Consider the following 25,469-nt stretch of genomic DNA (forward strand, 5'->3'; position numbering starts at 1 on the left):
TAGGCACCTCCAAAACATTTTATTTGATAGAGAAGCTCTACTATTATTTTGTTGACAACTGTACACACACACTCCCCTCCTTCCCGTGGCAATGCTTTCAAATTTAGTTTTTGGCGCGCTTTTTTCTGTGTTTTGGGTGCTGCTCTGCCTTCCTTGGCTTGGCGTTCCTTTTTTTTTTTCGTGTTTTTGGCTTGTTGTATAACACACAAAAAGAATTTTTAACTAACACAAAATGGCTGTTGATTTGCATGAGAATAGGTGGGGCTGGGGGGTGCAGGTGGGCAAAATAGAGCGGGGGCGTGGCAGGTTGGCGGAATGTACTATATACTCTCTGGGGTCCTGGCTGGGGATTAGTGCGTTATTCGGTTTCATCGCACCCTTTTGCCGAAAGTTCAATTGCAATCTTGTTGCGGATGTTGCTGTGCTGCCCCTGCCCCTGCTGCTGCTGCTGTTGGGGTAAATACACACCACACAACAGAAAAACGCAGATTGTTCACTCACCGACTGTCTCCCCTCAAGCATGCACTGGGAAAAATTTTAAATTCTTCTTTTTTCTAAAAGGAAAAATATTTTGATGACAAAGTTTGGCACAATGTGAAGCTATTTTTGGGGATTTTTTGGTTACTTATGATTTCACGGTAGTGACTTAAATGTCTAATAACAAAAAAAAATTATAATTGAAAAACAAATTTTTTTTTACTCAAGTAAAGGAAGGAGTCGAAGGAGTTGATCAAGACTCCAAACCATTTTTAACAGCATTGTAAAGATACGCTAAGCACTGTTTTCGCCATAGATCACTCCTATAAGCTTCAAATAAAGTAAAAAATACTGATTTTTTAAAGAATTTTTTAGTATTTTTAGTATTTTTTAGTATTTTTAGTACATTTTTAAAATTTTTTACTTTTTTCTTCGAGTGCACATATCCTGCACATCCTGGCCGTTGCCTTCTGCTCTTTGCATCGCCTGCTGTGTCTTTTTTCCTGCTCTTGTTTTTCGGTGTGTGTTTGGTTTATTAATGTTGACCGTCAATTATGTTTTAATTGTCATAAAAGGTTTGTCCCTTTTGACTCGGAGGATAAAGCCGTGTGGGCCGGGGGCGGTGGGAGTTTATGGTGGGTGGCAGGAGGTACCCAGCGTGCGGGTGTGCGGGTGGGTGGGTGTGCAAGAGAGTATGCAAACAATAAAATCCAACTGGGATAAGCTGCAGCAGAGCGAGAGGCAAGCTGGCGAGCGGAACAGCAGTTGCTTGTCAACATGGACAAAGCTGGATGCGTTGTGTGAGTGTGCGTAAGCCAGTTGACAGGTGAGTGTGCGGACGGGTGTGTGTGCGGTGTGTGTGTGCGAGATGTTGCTGCTTCGATTTGGTTTTCCGGTTGTCAGGCAATTTGCCAACTTACTGCAAAGATCAGCACAAAGTGCAGCCCACACAAAAGAGAGGGCAAGAGTGACACACACACAGCCAACGGGAGGAATCTTTGCGCTTCTTTAACAGCGTTTCATTAATTGAATTGAATTGCATGGCGACCGGACTGCAGGTGACACAATTCCACTGTGCGGTCAAAGGTGCAGTGGGTTCAAAAAAAGTAGAACAAAAAATAAAAAAAAATAAAAAAAATAAATAAAATATAAAAAAAATTAATAAAATATAAATAAATAGAAATAAACAATAAAATAAATAAAAAAAATTATGATTTCTTTATTTATTTATTTATTTATTTTTTTTCTCAAATTTTCAGTTTATCATCTCAGTATATTTTTCTATCTCAGATCAAAACATAATTCTGTTACCAAAAGTATGCTATATTAAATTGATCAAATGATCCTTCCTTAAAAATAGTTATATAATTAAAATAAAAAATCTAATTAAATATTGCTGCATACTGTGACGCTAAGGTCAATAAATAAATACTGTAAGCGAACCTTGGTATGTTCTTAAAAGTAGCATTAAGTAAAATAAGATCCTGTAATTAAATTATTGCGACTAGAAACCGGGAATGATGGTAGTTACCAGTGCTTTTTCCGGAAATAATTGAAAAATTGAACAACAAACCGTGGAATGAGGGCTGCGGATGCAGGACCGGGGATTAATGCAACGTTTAAAAACATGTCAGATTGACGACATCAGAAAAGTGCTCCTGAATTTCCAATTTTCCACTTTTTTAAACATGTTTGCTGTTCGTTTTTTTCCGCACTCGTACGTTTGCTGCCGCCGATGCGCTGATGCCAATTTATGAAATTTATTTTTTGCCTACGTTGTGATTATTTATTCAAAAAGTTGGCCTCGGCCAGCGTCTGGTGGCCGCGCCACCACCCCCACCACCCTCGTCATCAGCCATTCCAACCATCTGCAGATATCCTGCAGCCAGGACTCTTCGCCCTGCCCCTCGGTGTAATTGCAATTGTTGTTGTCAGTGGGCGGGTAAATAAATTAATAACACAATTTATGCATGACGCACATTTATAATTACATTTGGAAATAATTTAATTAAAATTGTTAACGCTTGATTGAAGTTAAATCGAATCGAGCAAGACAGACGGGGACAGGTAGTGGATGAGTGCGAGTGCGAGTGGGAGTGCGAGAGGTCCTTACAAAAGCGACTTAATTAAATTAGCCCATCGAAAAAGGCACATATAATATGATAAAATGCCAACAAACTGACCAATTGCCATATCGGCCAACCGAAATCAGTCTGCCGCAGAGGTTCACATATTTTAGGAGTGTTTCCGGTCCCGAAAAGGACATTCCTATGACAGGCTGCTCAAAAAGCCGGGCTTGTGGTGCGGTTGCTCAAATAAACCGATCAGCAGGAACGGTAATTAAAAGCCAACCAAATGACCAAATAAGCCAGCCAAAAAAAAAGAAGGCATGGGACAAGGACTGTGTATGCTGATGGAAATCTTAGAAAAATAATACAAGGAACCCCAGTTGGGAAAATGGGACAGTCGCAGCTAGAGATACCCTAGAAAAGTAGGCTAGGTGTTCGCGAAAATATCCCTTACATATTTTATAATATATTTATTTATAAAAATTCCCATTGCAAAGTTCTGTTCGAATCCCAACTTTAATATACTATCATTTTCTAGGATACTTAGCTTATTAGATCAAAATACCGCAAAAATACCAAATCTACCAAATACCATTTTAAGAGGATTACCAGGATTCAGTCAAATATTATTTAAAATTAAAATAACGTTTTTGACACCCGAAATTTGAAGCTTACTTGTAGGTTATTCAGCAAAGTGTGATATAAATTTATTTAAAATACCACAAAAAATACCAAATGTTTTGAGAATCAACAGGTTTAAGAAAATACTTTTCAAAATTAAAATAAGCTTTTTGAAACTCAAATTTCTATGTTTCATCAGTGGTTATTGGTAAGAAAGTGTTTTACAAAATGCCTGTCCAAAGTACTTCAAATCCCAAGTTCAATTTGGATTCGCCCACAGATATTCCAGGGTATCCTAGGGTACACGCTAATAGCTTATTGAGGATTCGGACTGCAAGACCACAATACAGAGGCAGATAAGGCAAAAGCACACACTCGCATATGTAAGCAGTAAATCAACATGAGAAGGCTACAAACTGTGTGTAAATATGTGTTGGTTATGCCCACAAATCAATTAAGTCGATTGAGGCAACATTTTCGGGTGGTAACACACACACACACACCGGCTCACACGCACAAGAAAACGGTAAAGAGTTGTTAAGCGCCCAAATGACACATGCAAATGGGGGGAAAAGGGCTCAAAAGAACCGCGAAGTTGAGTCCACGGCCACTGCATTCGGGTCAAAGTGCAAAGAGGGGAACGGCAGGGAGGAAAAATCCCCAAAAATCAGCTTAAAACTAACATAAATATTTGCTGATTTATAAAAAACCAATTGAACAGACCACCAAACAAAAACTTTTCATCTTCCTGCCAGGGTTGCCAAACAATTACAAAATTACTACCAACTATCTGATACTACTTAGAAAAATATATATTTTTAATATTGATTTCTTTTATAATTAATAATATTTTGAAACCAAAGAACTCAAACTTTAAAAAATCTATACTGATCCTTAAAGTAAAAAAATATACATTATTTCATTAAATATTATACAATACTTCATAGCTACCGTACTTCTTAATACTAATCAGCACTAGTTAACAGGAAGATTTCGACATCATCATTGTATATTTTCTTCTTTTAACAACCCAGAACTTTTGAGTCCAAATATTAGGTATATGTTTTTACCCTATAAATACATAATATTTATGATCCCAAGGAACTCAGGCACCTCTAAACATCTATGTTTATCTATACAAAAATCAGAAATACTTCATATTATCTTTATAATGTTAAAATATCACTGGTAAACACTTTACATATATCAATATTCATTATTTAACAATAGAGATTCCAATTCCCAGTAAGTAATATCATTCCCTGTAGAACAGATTTCTCCAAGCGCGGTTCTTGAAAAACAGCCAGTGTTTCGGCACAGGCCACGAGTGAATCGCCGAATCGCCGAATCGCCGGCCGAAGGACGAGCCGAGCGCCTGCCGGGGAGTATAAATACCGGAGACGCACGGCTGTCGGCCATCAGTTCTCCAGCCGACTTCCCCCTGGACACGCGGCGGTGGTCCATTCGTACGTCCTCCTGCTGCTTGCGCCAAAAATCTCGCAGCGAACGCGAGCGATTCCCATATTTTTTTTATTGTTTACTTGTGCAATGTTCACCAACTGGCTGACGGGCAGCAGCACGGCGGCCACGCGTTCCGCCTCCTCGACCTCGGGTATCGGCGGAGCCGGAAGCGGGGCACCGGGCGGAGTGAGTGCCTCCGCCCTGGTGATGAGCTCGCCGCCGGATGTCATCCTCGAGGTGGGCCCGGCGCCCGGCAGTGTGCGCTTCGTGGCCCACTCGCTGGTGCTGGGCATGCACAGTGGCTACCTCAGGTCCGCCATCCGCTTGGATGACGCCTCGGGCGCCTCGTCGGTGGTGCCGGCACCCAATCTCACAGCGAACTCCTCGTCGGCCACGACGGCAACGGGCGAACTGCTCCTGTATCTCAGCAATGTGACGGCCGATCAGTTTGCTCCGCTGCTCACGTACATGTACACGGGATATCTGGACCTGACCGTCGACAACATCTTCGCCGTGCTGCTGGCCACCCATGTCCTGCACATGCCGAGGGCTCTGGAAATCTGCCGGTGGGTCTCGGGTTCGGTGGGGTTCCTTTGATATTCTGTTTGATAAAGGTCTCCAAAGCTTATCCTCAAAAGATCCCAACAATCCATTGGGTACTTTTCGAAATAATAAGCAATCATCTTGGTTAACTCCTGGTGGGTCTTGGGTTCGGTGGATAATCTTTGATTTTCTTAAAGCTAAAGGTCTTAGAAGCTTATCTTCAAAAAATTCCAACAATCCATCGAGTACTTTTCGAAATAATATCAAATTTCCATACTGCTCATGCCAAGAGCTCTCTAAATCTGCCAGTGGGTTTCGGGTTCGGTGCGAAATCGTTTAGTTTCTCAGAGTTTAAGTTCTTGAAGACTTATCCCCAAAAAATCCCAACAATCCGTTGAATACTTTGCGAAATAATAAGCCTCTCTTCTCTGAGTTCCGCTTTGACTCACTTCCTGCTTTATATTTTCTAGCTCCTTTTTGGCGCGCGCCCAAACGGAGGGCTATCTGAATGGCAATCCCGCCCAGCTTTGCCCAGTTCCCGGCCTTCAGGCAGCCGCCAAGGTCATCCGGCCCATACCCAGCAAGGCCACCATGCCGAATTTCGGCTTTCTGCCCATGCCACAGGCCCAGCCAAGTGCTCATCCGCCACCGCCGCCACCTCAGCCGGCTGCCACTCCAGCCTCCCTGAGCTCCTTCGCCGGCTCCACTTCGCTGCTGGATAGCGAACACGCGACCCGGATGCAGGATGCCGACGAAGAGGACGAGGATGTGGAGGTGTTCATAGACAGCAACACGGCGACGGATAACGAGGCCGATGCCGAGCCGGACGTGGACATGGACTGCAACGTGTCGGTGGTGAGTTCCCTGGCCGGCAGCAGCGCCGGCAGCCTGAACATCGAGCGGCTGGATGTGAAGCCGCCAACGCCTCCGGTGCCCATAGTTGCGCCACCCAAAATCCAATCCCAAAGCGTCCAGCCCAAGATCTCGAGTTCCAAGAGGGAAACCGCAAAGGGTGGTAGAGGTAACAAAACCAGATCGAGGAAATCCAGTGGCCTGCAGGTGGCCAAGGCTCCTGTGCCGGCGGCCCAACTGGAAATGGCCAGTGCCCCCACACCCATAACGCCCTCGAAGTTCATCATCGATGTGGCCAGCTGCGATGGACCAGTGAGATTTCGCCGGATACTCAACACAGCCTACGGCCACAAGCCTGAAAGCCTAGAATCGGGTTCCTTGGGTGGCAGCGGTGGGGGAGGAGGAGGAGCAGCAGCTGGAGGATCTTCTTCAGCGGTGGAGCAGCATCGCAGCCAGCAGAGCGTGAGCTACTCCTTCCACCAGCAAATGGCCAGGGCCATCAGCAGTCAGCAGCGCCAGTTGAGCCACCAGCAGCAGGAGGAGAGCGAGAATAGTGGCGATGCCATCGGCCCAAAGCCACAGGCAACAGGAGCAACTGCATCATCATCATCATCAACATCGGCAAGCAGCAGAAAAGCACAGGCAGCGGGCTCCTCGGCTACCTCAGCCAGTGGTTCCGGCGCCCACCAGGAGCTCTATGTCTGCGTCTACTGCAAGCACACCTTCAAATCCCAGTACTGCTATCAGAAGCATGCCAAGCGGCACCTGAATCCCTTGAGTTTGACCACGGCGGATAAGAAACTGCTGGCGGAACCGACTAGTTTGCTGGCCAGCAGTGGCAACCCGGATGCGGATAACCAGCCGGGTCAGCGGGCAACAACGGCAGCGGAGAGAAGTGGGGCAGCTGGAGGAGCAGCATCTGCCCTGTTGCGTCGCGAGGTGCGACCCTTGGACATGAATGTGCAGTACTATCCCTGCAAGACGTGCGGCAGCAAGTTCCCCAGCTACTATTTCGTGCACAAGCATCGGAAAATGTGCCATGCGGATGAGATCGAAGCCACTGCCACCAGCAACACGAGCAACAACAGCAGCAGCAACACCAGCAGCAGCAGCAGCAACAGCAACAGCAGCACCAGCAACACGAAGCGCGATGCAGCAGCAGCAGCTGCAGCAGCAACAGCTGCCGATGATCAGCAGCAACACCAGCAACACTCCTAAGATACTATATATCTGCATCATATCAAACGAGGCACTGGCAAAATCAAAGCAACGAAATCTACGAATTTATGTACACAACCAACACACACACACAACACCCCACACAAGCTAAATGTTTTTTTTCTCGCTCTAGAAATGCAATTAAATAAATAAAAAGTGTTTTAAAAATCACAACTACAGAGATCGTAATGGATAAACTAACGGTTAAATAAGGGGTTACACGTGAGAGTTAAACATTAAATTAGACATAAACAACCTTGGGTTAAGCGAACAAAAACGTGTAAGCAACTAATTGGAAAATAATCCGAAGCACATAAAAAGTATTTGAAAAATCAGTGACGAAGATAAAGAATAAGTTTAACCAGAGGTTAAAAAAATCTTTCAATAAAACAAGTGAAAGTTTAAAAGATATCAATTTTCATTTGAAATAAACAATTTTGGAATAAACAATCAAAAACTCATATAAAATGCAACCATGTAGTTGGAAAAACATCTTTAATAAGTAAAGGTTAATCTGGTGGTTAACGAAAAAATTCTATAATCTAATAAAGTATAAACAAATTGGAAATTAACAGTCATGGGATAAGAGATGATAAATTCACATAAAATTTAACCATTAAAATGTGAAACCATTTTTCATAAAGAAGGATTCAACAAGGATTTAACTAGAGGTTAAAAAATACTTGAAGCAATCAAGTGCAAGTTGAAGAGCGTGTCAAAAAAATTTAACCTATACTTTCTTGGGATAAGCTTTTAAAAATATTTATAAAGTGCAACTAATTAAGGAACAAACCCTAAACATAGAGGAACTATGGAAACTAACGGTTAAAATCTAAAGTGAAATAAGTAAGTAAATCAGCATTAAATCCACATCAAGTAAACAAATCCCATTCTTATTTCTTCTCACAGCCACTTGCTATAAGAAAAAGCATAAACCAAAATCTTTTGGTCTGGTAATGCCAATAAGAAGGGCAAAAATAAATAGATCCAAGTTCTCTAACCTAAAATAGCTTATCGACATCCTCGACTGTCCCCCGACTTGATCTACTTTTTCCACCCTCCGGAGCGGAGATTGAAATGCGACTGGAAAAATGCGATGGCTGCTACTAAGGTAAACAATCCTTGCCGCAATTTAATAATTAAATTAAATCACTTGCATAATAAAAAAGGCGTTTACAAAAAAGACTTTAATTTAATTGAGTTTAATTAACTCGCCAGGGAGATGACAGCCAACAAGGCCGAGCGAAGCGGAGCGAAGATGATGGCGGTGGTGGTGGAGTAGGGTGGCGGGTGGTTCAAAGTGGGCGGCTCAAGTGGGCGGTGGCTGCCTGACGGTGGGCGGTGGTGCAAACAAAACCGCAAGCGGCCGAAAAACGTTGAGCTGAGCCGCTGGGAAAATGTGAAAAATTGGCTGGTAGCGGTCGGGTGGCGAGAAGAACCACCAATTGAGCTACTCCCACCTCCACCTCCTCTGTTCTTTCACCTCCCATCCCACCCCCCTCTCATTTCTGTCAACTCTTTTTGGCCCTGGACCCTCGGCGACTTGCCTTGAGGCCATAATATAGCGCGGCCCAGTCAGTGTCTTCCTTCATATATATATTTTTTGATGAAATATTAATCGAAATCGCTGGCGGAGAAGCAGGGCAAACAGAAGCCGAAGAAACGGAGATAGAGTGGAGTCAGCTTTGATTGGATTGAGGGGGCGGTGATGGGTGGATGGTTTGATTAAACGTCCCGAGAAGAGACTGCACCACAGTGCAGTTGTCAATGGCGGGAAATGCATTTTTGATAAGCTCCGTTGAGGGAGAGCGCACCAAAAGGACAATTAACATGCCCATGTTAATCTGAATGTTAAACCTCAAGAAGGAAAAAAGAAATGAAAAGCTTAACTGGTTAACAGAGAGCTTTCTTGTGCAGGATTTTTGCAAAAAGTTCGAGTGAAAGGTCCTGGCAAAATGTTTTAAAATTCCCAGTAAAAGCTCAGGTTAGTGTACACGTTAAAAGCTCGATAGCTAAAAGTTCCTATCAAAAGGACATCTCACCCAGAAAACTAACCAGCTTAGTTTAATAAAGCTCTATAAAAAGTCTACCAGTTTAAAAATTCAAACGTTTTTATACAGAATAATGATTTTCTGAAAAACACCTAATTATTACCGTTTTCTCGATATATAAGAAAAACAAAAGAGTAGATAAACCTGCAGTTAAGGAAAACTGCAGCGAGAAACTCTGAAATAGCAATGTTATGATCAGAAAATGTACATTAAACGTGGTTTAAAACCAAGTCGCCGTAATCTGACCTTTAAAATAACCGTTACATTATTGACTCCTCAAATATAAATGCATTTTAATGATATATTTAACTAGAAGTTTTCCTGGCAGACCCTATACTCGGTTCGCGAAATGTTAACCGACACTCGAGAAAACGAAAAAAATGACTGAATAGTTGAAAGATTAAATACCCGAATCCCTTGCAATAATAATGGGAGCCCCGGCACTTACCTTTGCCATCGAGGGCGAGCACCTCGGAGGCGTTGACCATCGCATTGGCGCCCCCATCCGCCAGTTGGGGCATGGAGATCGATGGCGCCGTGGCCGTGGTGGTCGCCGTGCTCGAGGATGTAGCTCCCGAGGCGGTGGACATGATGGAGGCGGCACTGATCAGCAACATGGAGCCGGACGAGGAGGCCGACGGCGATGCCGATGTGACAACCGATGCCGATGACGCCGACGGCAGCTGCGATGATGTCTTGGCCATCGAGCCATCCTTCGCATTGGCCTTCAGGCCGTGTCCGTGTCCATGTCCGTGGCTGTTGCTCATGTTCATGTTGTTGCCGCTGGTGTTGCTGTTGGCATTCGCAGATGTTGCGTTTCCTGTCGCCTCACCAGAATTCAGCTCGAAGCGCTTCCTCTTGGATTCACTGCAAAATCGAGCGAGATGGCAATAGTTAGTTATGGTAGATAGGTAATTAAATACATCAAATTAAATGAAAATATTAATGTGACGAGATTGAAAGAACAGGAAACTTAATTATTGATTAATTATAAACATTGTTAGACATTTTGAAATATATATTTCTTGCTATAAAGGTAGAAAATATTTATAATAACCTTATAAAGGTTGTCTTTAACAGTTTAACCTGCTCTTTTCACACAAATCACATTCATATTTATACTCATAGCTCACTCACCTAGCATCCGAGTGCAGCTCATTGCCAGCTCCCATTCCCTCGACCTGGGCCGCCTTCAGCTTCTGGCCCAGATAGTTGCCCGCCGTGGTGGCGGTGTGGGCAAAAGTGGGCACTCCTCCAGCTCCACTCTCACCCGCCGCCGTCGAGGACGCGGAATTCGGAGCCCTGGATGGCGCTGTTTGCTTGACGATCTTATCGCCTCCCTGCCCTGCACCTGCCGCATTCGTCGCTGCTCCAGATCCGGGTGCGGATCCTCCGGTCGCCGAATCCTCGGCACTGCCGGCCTTCACATTGGCCATGACCACAGTCTGGTAGCCCGGCTTAAAGCCATTCAGGGTTACGCCCTGTGTCGGTGCAGTCGCTGGAGTGGCACTGCTGGCGCTGTTGCCTCCAGTGGCTAAAATGTGGAAAGATTGCGAAAGTTAGTATCAGTTTTATTACCTTTTTTATATAAGCTATCTTCGGCAAGCCGAAGTTGATTTACCCTTGCAGTATTCAAAAGATTTGAGTAAAAATATTCATCGTCTTTTTTTTTTTAATTCTTAATTAAAATATTAATAAATAGTAATGCAATAGAAAAAAAGCTTTTGAAAAATAAGTTTTATCCTGAAAGACCTAAAACTAATGGACTAGTTTGTGCAGAAACGGACAAACGGACAAATGACATACGGACAAATGGACATACGGCCATGGGTTGATTCTCTCATCTAACGATACTAATGAAGAACATATATATTTACTTTATGGAATCGGAAACGTTTTCTTCACTTCAAGTTTTTCTTGCAAGCTTCTGACAAAAATTATTTATCCCTTTGCAAGGTAATAACAAGGAGTAGATATATTATCAGCAATGTGCCATAGATTTCCTTAAACCATGCCATACTGTATAAAATATTTAACTCCTATAGACAACGCAACCCACCGTTATAGCCCTCGGCATTGATAGCCTTTGGACCTGTTTTGGACAGCGGATCGTTGGCTTCCGCACGAGAGTCCGCTCCCTTGGCAGCCGTGCCTGCTGGCTCGGTGGCCGTCTCCGGTTTGCCGGCTCCCTTGGCCGCTGCTGTGGCCGTGGCTCCCGTTGCCGTGGTCGCCTCGCCCGCACTGGCTGCACTGGCTCCAGTGGCCGGTGTGCCCGCCGTGGCCACCGTGGCTGCGCCGGCTGTTGCTGCTGCCGCCTCCTCGTCGGCGGCTTTGCTCTTGGCCTCGCCTCCCGCTGAGATCTCTGGTGGAGCAGCTCCTGCTGTGGTTGCTGCTGTGGCCGGCGTACTAGCTGCTCCAGCTGCTGCTGCCATCGCATTCTTTTCGCTGGCATTCGCACTGCTGGACTTGCCGGCATCCGTCTTATCCGTTGCTCCTGTCGCTGGACCTGCTCCAGCTGCTGCAGATGATGCTCCTGCTCCTGTTGCTGATGAGGAAGCTGCCGCCGCTGCTGCTGCCGCCGCCTTGGCCACCTTCTCGCCGGCTGCCGTGGCTTCAACAGCCTTGGAGGCCGCACTTGCCTTCTCGGCGGCACTTTCGGCCGCCTTGGCCGCATCCGCTGCCGCCTTCTCCGCCACACGCTCTCGCTCCGCAGCGCGTTCGGCACGCTCACGTTCCGCCACGGCGGACGAACGACCACCGGACTTTTGCTGCTGCTCACGCTGCAGGCGAGTCATTACGCCCGTCGTCATCGAATCAATGATGCACTGCGGCTGGGCGGCCTGTGCCTTGGCAGGATTGCGGGAGCTGCGCGTCCGCTGGCGGGATTTGCGCAGCAACTGCTTGTAGTTCTCGGTCTTCTTGCTGAGGTAGTAGTAGCGTACGCAGTCCTGAGGCGATTTGCGATCCAGACTGGCGGCAATGGCGCCAAAGTTCTTCGGATGCTGCAGATACTTCTCCTTGAACGTCTCCTTCTCGCCGGCCGTCCACATGTTGAGGGCCTTGCGCTGCTGATGCACTGCCACCATGTCCTCGATGCGTCCGTTCTCGTTGTGATAGGCGCAACGCCGCTGGCGGGCATCGTGCATCAGGGGCGGTATGACCGCGTACGAACGCATCTTCTTGTCCTCGAGCGCCTGCTCCTGCAGCCCGTCCATGATCTCCTCGAGATCCGCCTCCGATTTGATGCGCGAACCGACGCGATTGAAGCGCTCCTTGTCCTCGCGCTGTTTCCGCAGCTCCGTGAAGACCTTCTCGAAGAACTCGCGATTCTTGGCCTCGCGCGCCTTCCGCTTGGCACTGGCCTCCATGCGCTCGCACCGGCGCTGCCAATCGGCCTGCTCCTTGAGGTATTTCTCCACCAATCCCTGGTTGTACACCCAGCGCTCGGCCTTGAGTTTGCGGATGTGGAGAAGCAGCGGCGCCCGCACCTGACTCTGATGCTGACGTATCAGCACGGTGAGGGCCTCCACATCGAGGGGCTGATTGTAGAGTGGCAGCCAGGGACGTCCGGCCACGGATCCCGGGGAGGATTCATCGGCCGCTGCATTCTGCAGCTTGGAATGTTGCGCCTGGGCCGTCTTCCGGTTGGCCGCATAGATCTTCTCGGCCAGCATCTGGCTGCGCCAGGCCAGCTCGACCACCTCCTCGGCCTGATCGTTGTTGTTGTCGCTGACCTCCTTGGCCGCCTTCTGCTCCTTGGCCAGGGCGGCCTCCTCCATCAGCGTCTTCTCCTTCTTGCGCAGCGTCTCCATGGTCGTCTCGGCGGACTTGATCTCGTTGTCCACCTTCTGGATCTGCATGAGCAGGTCCTCCTTGGCGCTGGTCCGACCGCGCTCCTCGATCGAACTGTCGCTGGGCAGCGTGGGCGAAATGGCCTCCACCTGGCGGTGATTGAAAATGTTTTTTAATTTTCGTTCTTGCTCAGACATGGGAAGAGCTCTGCTTGAATCAAGTGCTTGGAAGATTTTCACGATATGTCAAACTTCATAGGTTATACATATGTATAGGGTTGACCCCTAAAGGGCAAAAAAAAAAGGAATCTCAACCCTAAAAAGTTGCACAACCCTCTTTTTTATTAGGAGCATTCCGGTTTTCGTTTTCTATAAGTTTTTTTTTGGGGATAAGAAGCCCTTAAAAGTGGCTAATAAGAATATTTGTCTTCTAAGTTTGGAATACATTTTAGAGTTTTGGCTTTATGCTTTTTAAGTAAATAAAGTTTTTTAATGAATAAAAAAATATTAAACAGAATGCAAAGCACACAAAAATCACTAGGTTTGTAAAATCACTTTTAAATGCCATTTTAGGTGCTTATAAGTATGCAACAATATATTTTGAAGTGCAAAAATGCAATCCTTTATATAGTGCATACTTTTAGGTACCATAAAATTACATTTTAAAGTGATTTCGAAAATGTAGGGATTTGTGAATTTTATTTTTAACTGAATTATACGATTGTGTTGTATTTCTTGTGGACTAGACTAATTTAAATAGAATTTTCGTTTCTTTTCTCAACTTAAGTGTTTAGTTGAAAAGAAAAATATTTAATAATATTTCAGTGTTTTATTGAAAAATTAAAACTATTCAGAAATTTAATGAATTAAAAAAATATATATACTCTTTATACTATATATATTCTTTAGTTATTTTAAAGTGATTTCAAAGCCCTAGAGACTTAATTTATATTTTTTAACACCAATAAATTCAGAATTTAAGCAATAATATTCAGAGGAAAATATTTTTATTTAATTTGGCTCCCTAAGCTTAATATTTGACACTTTTAATCATTCCAACAGTAAGGATGACATTGAAAATACCTAAAAACCCCTCTTAGACTTCAAGCAGCTCTCTTTCAAAATTCACAGCCCACTCACCTGAGGATGGTAGGCCTCTGTGCTGGCGGATCCCGTGTTCCCCAGGCCCGTTCCGCCGACAACATTGCCACTGCCACCGCTGTGACTCGCCGCAGACCCCGCCGTGGAAACGGTGATGCTGCCCGCCGGTTGGCTCACTCCGGAGGACATGCTGCTTGCCGCTGGCTGGGACCTGCTCTGCGATTGTGAGGCATGTTGCTGCTGCTGTTGCTGCATCTGCTGCTGCTGGGGCAGCGTCTCCACCTTGAGTTGCATGCCCATGGGCGTGGTGACCACTTGTCGGCACATGTCATTGTGACTCTGCTGCCGACTGCTGTTCATCTGCTGCTGCTGCTGCTGTTGCTGCTGCTGCTGTTGCACTTGGGCTGGCGAGGATCGCTGGTGTTGCTGGTGTGCCTGGTGTTGCTGCTGCTGGTGCTGGTGCTGCTGCTGCTGCTGCTGATGCTGCTGCGGGTGTGGTGGCAGGTGATTCATATTGCTGGCATTGGCCTCGCTGAGCCGCTGCTTCTTGTACGGCTGCTGGCCGCCAAATGGCTCGGGCGGATGTTGCTGCTGCTGCTGCTGCTGTTGCAGCTGCAATTGCTGTCGCTGGTTGGCCGCAGCAACGGCCACCGCTGTGGCATTGGTCAGGTACTCGCTGGTATACTGGAGAGCCTGTGAGTGGGGCATCAGGATGCGCCCCAGGTTCCCGACCATTATGCTGCTAACGCCGGAGGCTGAGGCGGGTATTGCTCCCGCGGCACTGGGATTGCCGCCCTGCTGCTGCTGCTGTTGCTGCTGCTGCTGCTGCTGCTGGGAGGGATTACTATTTGGTTGGCTGGCATAGTGGGGCATGGCTTCCATGACCAGAACTCCGCTGGATTGCGACACCTGGACGACGCCGCCTGGTGGAGCTGATCCACCACTGCCACCTCCTCTGTCGCCGCCACCGCTGCTGTTGGAACTTTGGCCAGAAACGTTGCTCTTGCCCCCCGAAGACGCCGCCGCAGCCGCTCGAGCTGCTGCCCTTTGATACTCGGGCATGGAGGCTGCTGCCTGTTGCTGCTGCTGCTGCTGCTGCTGCTGAATTTGGGTGTGACGCGAGTAGGGGTTCTCACGGTAGGTGGGCGCCGGGGCAATGCTGTAGCCCGTGTTCTGGATAAAACGATGCTGCGGGGGCGGTGGCGGGTAACCGCTGACGTTGACGCCCGCCGCGGCCGCTGCCGCTGCTGCTGCTGCCGCTGCGGCACTGCTGCTGTTGCTGCCGCCGCCGCCGCTGCTGTTGCCGCTGCCAGGATTTCCAGGACGAGGTGGTGACAATGGACTGGCCGCCGCTCTCGAGGATTGCTGCTGCTGCTGCTGCTGCTGTTGTTGCTGCTGCTGCTGCTGCTGCTGCTGCTGTTGCTGCTGCTGGTGGTGGTGGAGGTGGATCTGCGTATGCAGGGAGGGGCGCTGCTCCTGCTGCTGCTGCTGGTGGTGCGACTGGTGCTGCTGCTGTAGCTGCTTGGCATACTGCGGCAGCTGCTCGAGGCCCCTGTACGACCAGTGGGGGCGAAAGGAGAGGAACACAGCAGATTATTAAATTATTGTCTAATTTGTTCACTAATTTACTACTCTAAGGGTCGATTTCTCAATGTCAGGTTAATTTAACATGGAGTTTAATTCACTTTCTGTAAATTTAACAGACTTCTCAATGTCATGTTAAGTTAACATGGAGTTAAATTCACATTCTGTAAATTTAACAGACTTTTTAATGTCATGTTAAGTTAAGATGGAGTTAAATTAACTTTCTGTAAATTTAACAGACTTCTTAATGTCATGCTAGGTTAACATGGAGTTAAATTAACTTTCTGTAAATTTAACAGGTTTCTCAATGTAAAGTTAACATGGAGTTTAAGTTTTGCAAATATAAAATGGTTTTCTCAATGCCATGTTAAGTTAACGTGCAGTTTAAGTCCTTATAAAGTCAGTTCTTTATGTTCATGTGAAATATATTTAACAGATTTCTTTACATCATGTTAACTCAACATAGATTTGGGAGACTTCGTTGGTAAAACAATGGAAAATGTTATAGGTAAGATGACATTAAGAATTCGGCCCGAAGTTTAAATGTTGGTAATAAAAGGGTTATTACCAGGGTTATTAATGATTAAAGGCAAAGAAAGGAACGTCCATTATTTCTTACGTGTCAAAATATATATATAATTTAAATTGCTAAATGTGTAGCATCACTAAAAAAACAAAGTTTCATGTTTTTTGAAACGGTACTATATTCTTCAAAAAAAAATAGTTCCCTAATTTATATATTCTAGACCAATTTTACTTTTAATACACAATATAAAATATCATCATAAATACGAAAATCGTAGATTGATTTTATAATATTTTTTTGAGTTATAAATTACTTTAAATAAAATTTATTAAGTCTGTTTAATTATGGTGATAATCCTTTAAAAAAAAATGATATTCCTATCAATCAAGAGCAGATATGATATGATATATGTAATTCAAAAATACCAAAAGTTGCCTATACTACTATCCTGGAAAGAACATTGTGATTTATCAGTTTAATAGGAGATTTCCTTTTACTATTTTATGGGATATCATTGATGATAATATAAGAAATAGTGTGTTATCTATTAAACCGATCAAATAAACGGCAGAAAGAATACTGTGAACACGTTACAATAGATAAGCGATCATCTCTAACCGATTATGGATCCATTCAGATCTCACATTTAGTAACACAATAATATCAAATAGATTAAGTAAGTAAACTCATATTATATCAATCTTTTCTCACGACTAGTGGGAATGCAAAATCAGAACACCTTGAACCGTAATAAAGCGATCGTCTCCAACCGAATCTGGTTCCACTCAGATCTTAAATTCCCCAGCTAATCGAGTAATGCCAGTGCTAGGACTTGGACCAGCCCCCAGACCACCCCCCCGGCCCCAAAAAACAGCCCATAGATCAGTATAAACCCAGCACAAACTGCGATCTGCAATTCCATTTACAGACAAACGAGAAGAGCCGCGGCAAATAGAACCAACTGAGGCTTGACCCCGTTTCTGCGGCAATCTAAGATAATCGGATGATCGCATCATATAATTTAGCATATCTGCATAATACGGCCACACGGTGCTATGTATATATCCATACTACTTAGTAGGTATCACATGGTGGAAACCATATTTATAAGGGGGCTACCTAACGGTTGATTTAGTGGGCTCTATTGTGCTCTCTATTATTATTATTATTATTCTCGTTATTCTTGTTATTGGGGACACGAACCCCGGCCGGTTTCGAACCTGTGCGAGCGAGACGGGTGCTGTGCGAACCTGGTGTTGGCATCTCTGTCGTTTTCGTGACGCGCCGCCATGTGCTGACAAGATCGAGCGTGCTCGCTTGCAACATGTTCGATGTTGGCGGTCAGGCATGTGGGCACCGAACCGCAACCGCGTCGGCAGCGGCAGCACGACGTCGGCAGAGGCAGCGTGCGAACATTTGTTGTTGCCCTCGTTTATCCCACACAGTGGTGGCCCGAAAATTGGCATACCTCAGGGGTATTGGCTAATTTGGGTTTTTTAATGGAAAAGTTGAAGTTGCAAATGAAAACAAAGCGTATTCTTAGCTTGTATGGTATTTATAAACATTTTCTGTAAAATTTTTTGAATAAAAATAAAGGAGCAACATTTAAATTACTTTGGCAATTTGTAACAAATTCTTTAACTAATTCTAATAGTTTTTGACTGGTGGCAACTAACAATTTTGAAAAGTAGACCAAAGTAGACTCAATGAATATTTATAAGCATTGCCTAGAAGTAGTAACCACTTTTAATTGTTGATAGCAACCTAGTAGATCCATTATTATTAATATTTATTAGCCAGCCTTTTGATTGAAAGGTGTTTTTAATGAGCGTCACAATTGTTTTTACTTTGTTGTACTGAAAGAATGCAAATATTAATAATTACTGAATAATACATTGTAATAGAACAAAAAGACGAATGGAAATTACAATTTAAATGCGAATATTCAATGTTATTATTATTCCAATAAGGAAACTCCATGCGCAAAACTTAAAAAAAAATACTCTCATTACACTCTTAAAACATTTCTTTGCTTAATACATTTTTACCTCTATTATTTATTTGTTTACTAACATCTTTATAAAAAAAAAACAATTTTTTTACATATATATTTTTAAGTGCCTTTTTGTCTGGCTGCACAATTTTGAATAAAATAATTCGTTTCTATTAACAATAACAAACGCATTTGATGGCATTTCTGATTTTGTGATTAACGTGCGACGCTTTTGACCCCACGCCTCTGCCGCTGCCGCTGCGCTCTGCCGGCGTCGACGCCAACGCAGCGTCGCGACCTCATGCATCAACGTCACAAACATACAAACATACAAGCTCACAAACAAACACACACACAAGCTCACAAACAAACACACACACACACACAAACACATAGAAGCCCGTTTATTAATTCATTAAATATTAAAGACGTTTCCATGCGAGTGCGAGTGAGATGGCCTGCGACGGCGCGCTACGTTGCCAAACTTCACAGTTGAACCATTCTTTTATTTAGAAAACATCAAAAAATTCAAGGCTTTTGTCCACACATCTCGCTTTTGAAATGAAACAAGCGAAAAGCTCAGACACAGAATGATGTAGCGAAACCATCAATCATGAATGACGACCAGGCAGGCGAAAAAAATCGCAAAAGTAAAAAAAAAACATTAAAAAACCGAGTTTATAGTTCTATTTCCATATTTCTTTCTTTAAGTTTTATACTTTAATGGGTGTTTAATGATTACTGTTCATATTCATTTTTATTTATTTACTTTATTTATTTTTTTATTTAAAAAATTAGTTAAGTGATCAAATTTAGTTAATAGATCTATTAATTTTTTTTTTTTGATTAATTTATTCTTTCAATGAATTTTTTTTTATTATAAGCTCCCTATTATTGTTTATTAAGATACATAAATCGATTCTATATTTTTTTATATATTACTTTTATATATCTTACTGCCTGCCTATCCAAATTAAATCCTTGTTAGCTTATAAATAAGCTCCAACCTCCTACTTGTATTTTTATGGCCTCAATAAAGCTTTATATCTTAATATACATATGTAAGTACATGCGTAAATGGCACATAAACTTTGACCTTTCGCGTTTTCTTCAAGCTTTTTTCTTTCTACTTATTATTCCATCCTAATTAATCGTTTTTAAATACCCTTTGACCTTGCCTAATGTGGGTTATTCTTAATATTTGTAATGTCTTCCTAATTTTACCTATTTTTGTTTTTGACCTCTATATTTCCTAAATTTTACTATACTCTCTACTTCATTTTATTTTGCCTGAATTTTGCTCCTTTCTTTCTTTGCAAAAATAAATATGATTTATACTGGATTTACACGTTCGTTGAGATGTTTTACCTGGAATGAGAAAGAGAAAACAATAAATTAGTAATTGTTTTGTGGGAAAATAATTGTTTATAATATCTAAAATGAGTTCTTGTTTCCTTTTCTAATTGCATTAGATTTCTGATTGATGAGATATTCTAAAGTAATTTCATAGTTAAATAAATCAAATTATTTCATATTGTTCATGAAACACAAAGTAAATACTTTGTTTCCCTCGTTGGGCGCCATATTTCCACAGTTGGAATTAAACTTTAATGCGAATGAAGAGGAAAGGAGGAAGGGGAATAGAAGAACTCTTAATTCATGTCAAAGCAAAAGCTCCGGCTAATAAGCTCTCTTCTCCAGTTTCTTCCTCTTCCCTCCTCCTTTATTTCCGTTGCCATATTCGGTTTCTTCTCGTTCTAGCATTTTCCCCGCTTTTCGCGGATTCTCTTTAACATCTCCCCCGATTTTCCCCCATCTGCTACTCCGCTTTAAAGTTCGACCAAACAAAAAGGAAAATGGAAAATAATTAAAACCCGAACTCGCACAGCTTTGTTTTCGTTTGAAAAAGTTTGAAAACAACATGCAGCCAGAAAGAGATGGGGAGCATCGAGGGACAGGGACGGGGCTAGCTGGGGCGAAGGAGAGAGCAAGCACACATGTACCGTTATGTGCGCAGTAAGTCACACATATGTATGTATGTATGTATGCACACCACACATCCTCTCCATATGTTTTATATACATACACATGTGTGCAGCATCCACGCAATCACCTCGCCACCCACTTCCACCCACTTCATCCTCTGCTTCTTCTTCCTCTTCCAGCCACGCCTTGTGTCTGTGTCTGTACATATGTAATGCACATAAAGTACATACATTCGTCCATGTGTACGAGCAAACTGCGAAAAACACAGCAAAATAACAGTAAATCCCACAAATATTGGAGTAAAACTAGCAGTAAAACGGAAAAGATGCAGCACAAAACAAGGGAAACCGCCAATAAAAAATGGGCAAAAGAACGAAAAATAAAGAACAATAAATAAAGGGAAAAATGTGAAAACAGAAAATGTTAAAAAGAGCAAGGGAACAAGGAGAAGAAGTATTTGGGGGAAATAGAAACACTGAGGAAAATATGTTAGTTATAACAAAAAGTAATAATTTTAAAACATTTTTTATTATTATTACACAACATGATTTAATTTGAATCCTATCATTAGTTTCTGATTTCTAGAAGATCATATTTATTTTAAAATATATTTCTATATGTATTCAATATCAAATATTTATATTTTTATGATTTTTTTAATATTTAATAACCTAACCTAAATGTATCCTACATTATAACATTACTCTTTCATAATAATAATTACATGTATGTATTTGTTTGCCCCACTTTTTCCCCAAGTGTACATACAGCAAATAGCTGTCTGCTATCGCCTCCCCATTTTCCAAACTTTCCCGCCCAATTTTCCCAGCCCCCCCCCCTCAAGCCGCTTTTCAACTGCAACTGCTTTTTTTCGTTATCGATTTTTTGGGCGGGGGAAAATGCAGGGGCCTAGGGGAAAAGGGGGGCGATGACAGCCTTGTTATGAATTCCCCAAGGAGAGAGAGAGAGGTTGCAAAAGCCTGTCGTATTTTGTATGTTGATTATTATTCTTGGCTCCGGTTTTTCCCCACCGCCCTTCATCCATCTGGCTTTTCCTTTAATTTTTCGCCTCATATTTTCCCGCTGCCTTTGCCCATTTTTGCCATTTTTCCACATTTCCCCCCACCCATGCCAACGTCCTTTTCATATTTTTGTTGCCTGCTTTTAGGCGTTGAACTTTCCGCGGTTGCCAGAGCGAGACAGCTGCCGCTTTAAAACGTCCTTTGCTATCTGTGTCCCTTTTCCTCTTCCTCTTCCTCTGGCTCCTGCCCTCTCTCTTCGCCCTATCCTTCCTCCTTGTCTGTCTGTGTGCCATTAAATTCGCTGGAAATTTAATTTGTGCTCGAGACAAGAAAAGCCATGCAAACAGAGACAAAAGCGGAAAGAGTGAGATGGCCATAGACGGGGGAGAGCGAGACGGAGAGAGACAGTGTGACAGTGGGATAGAAAGGGAGGGAGGGACTTGGAGGGAGAGAGACCACGAATTGGATCAGCTGTTTTTTGAGCCGGAATGCCAACTTTTGCCCCCCCATCGATGGGTGGGCGGCTTTAATGGGGCAAACTCGGCTAAAATAGTTAACCAAGCACGCAGAAAGCACTAATACCGCTGTGCACTTATTTAATACGATTTAATTGGGGCTTTTGGGCAATATCCACAGATTTTATGAACCTTAATTAATTGGTGGGAAGTATTCCCTGCACCTAATAGCATTTTCTTCTTGTACTTTGTTAACTTAAAAGTGGGAAAATAATCCACATTATATGAAGTACTTGTAAGAACCAAGAAAATACATAAAATGTACAGGTCTCTAATGGATTTACTAGTGATTTTCGATCCTTGATGATCCTTATACCGTACCACTGTTTTAATATATTTAAAAATCCGTTTTTAAGGTTAGGTATAGTTTAGGTAACAACTTTAATTATGCAGAACATTTATCAACTTTTATTAAAATATTAAAATTATAATACATTGAAATTGGTATTAATTGGTATTAATTGGTATTAATTGGTATTTATATATACACAATATACTTTTGAAAAATCAACGCAGATATCAATTATAAAATTTTAATTTTTTATTTTTTAGATAGATAAAAGGCTTCCCAATAGGCATAGTAGTGTACGGAATATTAAAACTTCTAGTAACAAAGTTCCCGATCAATCACCATTATCTTTTTAGCATACTAATGCATATCTTAACCAGTTTCGTTGGTATTCCCTGGGTATTTTTAGTTGGGTGATTCATTGCCTAGTCACTTGGCGCGATCAGTTAAGTGCTATCGATTAAGTGTAGCAAATCGAGGCAATAGGCGAGTTAACTGAGTGGTGGACAAGTCGAGATATTGTCGTCCGTCGCTGTCTTCTCGTCCATGTCACCGCTATATGTCCACTTCTATATCTATGTTCGGCCATCTATCACTGCTCAAACAGAAACACAAACACACCGAGGCACTTGAATATTAATGACCTGAAATTGCACATTTGCATTTACCCATTTAGTAGTTCAATGTACAACGCACACACACCCCTCGGCCAAAGCTTGTCTATCGATGAGTTATCATCCCGCCGTCGCTTCGGTTTCCCCTCGCACACCCCACACACCCCACACACCTGTCACACACAACACCTCATGAATATAGAGAGCGTTGTATACTAAATTATAGCAAACGTAAAAAAAGAGCAAAAACAAAGCCATAAAAGAGAAGGGGTAGTGGAAAAAAAACCGCAAATGACTCATGACCATTCAGATTAGTGTTATTATTATGACAGTGGGCGTCGTACATTCCCCTCGTTGCCCCATAAAACAATCTCTTTGTCATAACTCCGGCTCTGGGGCTTAATATCTATTGATAGATAGCGCTATCTCCAATCTAAAAGCTATATGAAAAGCAAGTATTTTTGGAAGTGCATTCAAGAGGAAGTACTAAGTCGGGTGATATTTGGGATATTCGTATAAAAAGCATTAGCATATATTTTTGGTATTTTTAATTGGTATTTTAATTTTAAATTTTTATTTTATCATATCATTGTATCAGTTCATAGATAGAGCAAACTCCCAAAAGAGCTTTATAAAACCAACTCTTTTTGGAAATGTGATAAAAGGTAACTTAAATATTATTAACCATAAATTTTGGTATTTTATTTAGTATTTTTATTGGAAATATTCCTAGTGTGGCAGCGTTTTTCAAGAATTTTCACAATCCTAGCCAAAATACAACGTAAAATTGACTTTAATTAAGTTTTTTACCATATAGGATTAAATTTTATAAATAAAGCTTGTAGGTTCTCTGATCTAATTCCAAGAAATCGGGTTAATGCTATAACCAATTGAATAAGGGCCAGAATACATAGCAAATTACCCTCCACAATAATTGGAATTGTATAATATAGTTGCATATTCGCATTACAGTTCCGATTGCATGGCTGGGCTTTTATTTTTAGCGCAATTTCAAAATAAATTGTTGACCATTTCCGTGTCTAATTACGTTTACCCAGCACACACGTATGTAAATACAAACGAGAAATCAGAGTAAATTACCCTAGCAGCACACATGTGTCACAGCTATTTGCTTATCTCTGCGCAATATTATGAATAAAAAATAAAGATATTGAAACCGAAGCGGTTAGACTTTCAAGGCGTATAATTTTCTGCCACTCAAAGTACAAATGGCAGACGAAAATTGCTTGGAGGGCAGGTTTCTTGGCTATGGTCATCTATTAGGGATGGCAAACCATCGATTAATGGGTGAAAATGCAAGTCTGCTCATGCTATATTAGTTTTGTTATCCATTTATGAAATATATTTAATACAGAACTATCTGAAAATATACCATTCCTCATATTAGCTTTTTTTATCCATTATTAAATATAAATTTAGGAACTCGTTTGATTAAAAATTCGATAATTTGAGACAATAATCGACGCCACTGATTATGAGGGTTTTCTGGTAGCCTATATATTTTCCTTTTTTTCTCTAGACATGCAATTTTTTGAGCTAACCCAGCTAATTTGATTCCTTAAATAATATTTGTTGTTTTCGATATTTAAGCCAGCTGTTTTTACAGCTGTTCTCTACAACCGACGATAGTCAGCAATTTGCTTTCGAGCCCCTTGGGATATTTGGTTTCTTACGCAAAGTCAGCGCTGGAAATTGTTATGATATTCAAGTAAATTCACTCGAATTGCAAGACATCAGCGAAATGGAGAAATTGTGGTAAGAAAAGGGGGAAAGAAATCTGAGAATTTCAATGTTTTTTTATCCAGACATCTAAACTTGCGGATTTTTAGGTAAATAAGCAAAAATAGGTAGCCCTAGCTATTATAAAAGATACATGTTGATGTATTAGTGCAGATATATTATATTGATATTTTGTGAATCATAATAAAAATGATTAGGAAAAAATTATGAATATCTATATAAATAATTAAGTAGTTAGTAAATGCATTAGTCATTATTGTAAGATCACATACAATCTGTAGACACTGATTCTGGGAACAGATACGTGTGTATAGTATTGTAACATTCCATCAACTTGCGAATTTTCGCATGAGGTTGCGAAAGCAATTTCCTCATGAAAATGGAGAGATCGAAAGGGTGCATAATGGCCCCCATCTCCTCTGTTTTCATAGCTGTACATTGAACTCTTGCCAGCACATGTTTCAGAGAAATACTTCTAAATATACATATGTATCTATGAATAGGAGGAATACCGGGGAAGGAAAAGGAGCGTTGCGGTGTGATTAGGTGCCATTTACGGCGAACGTTCTCATGAATTTCAACTCTGGCCTGGAACAGCGAAAGCTTCATAAACAATTGGAATACTCATAAAAATATACGTTCACCTACAGAAGAAAAAATATTATTCTAAGAGCATCGAACAAATCACAAATTTTATAAAATCGTTGTTTACTATTTTCTTTTCAAAGTATTGAATGAAATATTTGAATTAATATAGTTATAGTTGTTGGATTTAAAGTACATGAACCCTTTTTAAATATTCTTGTCATGCATCGTTAAGTTTCTACATATATTTTCTATTCTAATAATATTATACTTCAATTTAAAATCATCTGATGTGATTTATTATTAACCTTTTTTGTGAAGTTTCTAAGTATTAGATAATATAGGTTTTAATTAAAAAATTAATTTTAAAACACTATGTGGTTTAAGTATCTAAATATATAATATAACTT

General features: G+C 42.2%; 2 protein-coding genes across 5 annotated transcripts in view; one reads left to right on the forward strand and one right to left on the reverse strand.

Annotated features, from left to right (window-relative positions):
• LOC108030513 (uncharacterized) overlaps nt 1–25,469 on the reverse strand; it is a 72,460-nt gene that overhangs the window by 21,896 nt on the left and 25,095 nt on the right. For all 4 annotated transcript variants that reach the window (XM_050890552.1, XM_050890551.1, XM_050890550.1 and 1 more), the window contains 4 exons: nt 14,224–15,736; nt 11,352–13,233; nt 10,430–10,826; nt 9,741–10,159 (listed from right to left, as the gene is read on the reverse strand). In XM_050890552.1, the coding sequence (XP_050746509.1) occupies nt 9,741–10,159; nt 10,430–10,826; nt 11,352–13,233; nt 14,224–15,736 (4,211 nt within the window). The remainder of the gene's footprint in view (nt 1–9,740; nt 10,160–10,429; nt 10,827–11,351; nt 13,234–14,223; nt 15,737–25,469) is intronic.
• LOC108030580 (uncharacterized) lies at nt 4,716–7,253 on the forward strand. Its single transcript, XM_017103575.3, has 2 exons — nt 4,716–5,194; nt 5,642–7,253. Exons 1-2 carry the CDS (start codon nt 4,716–4,718, stop codon nt 7,239–7,241), a joined length of 2,079 nt encoding a protein of 692 aa, XP_016959064.1. The 3' UTR covers nt 7,242–7,253.

This window comes from Drosophila biarmipes, chromosome X (genome assembly GCF_025231255.1).
Source record: "Drosophila biarmipes strain raj3 chromosome X, RU_DBia_V1.1, whole genome shotgun sequence".
NCBI classification, from domain to species: domain Eukaryota; kingdom Metazoa; phylum Arthropoda; class Insecta; order Diptera; family Drosophilidae; genus Drosophila; species Drosophila biarmipes.

Coding starts and splice junctions, on each gene's coding strand:
- LOC108030580 (XM_017103575.3), top strand. CDS start 4,716: ATGTTCACCAACTGGCTGACGGGCAGCAGCACGGCGGCCACGCGTTCC. Junction 5,195..5,641: donor AGGGCTCTGGAAATCTGCCG/GTGGGTCTCGGG, acceptor TATATTTTCTAG/CTCCTTTTTGGCGCGCGCCC.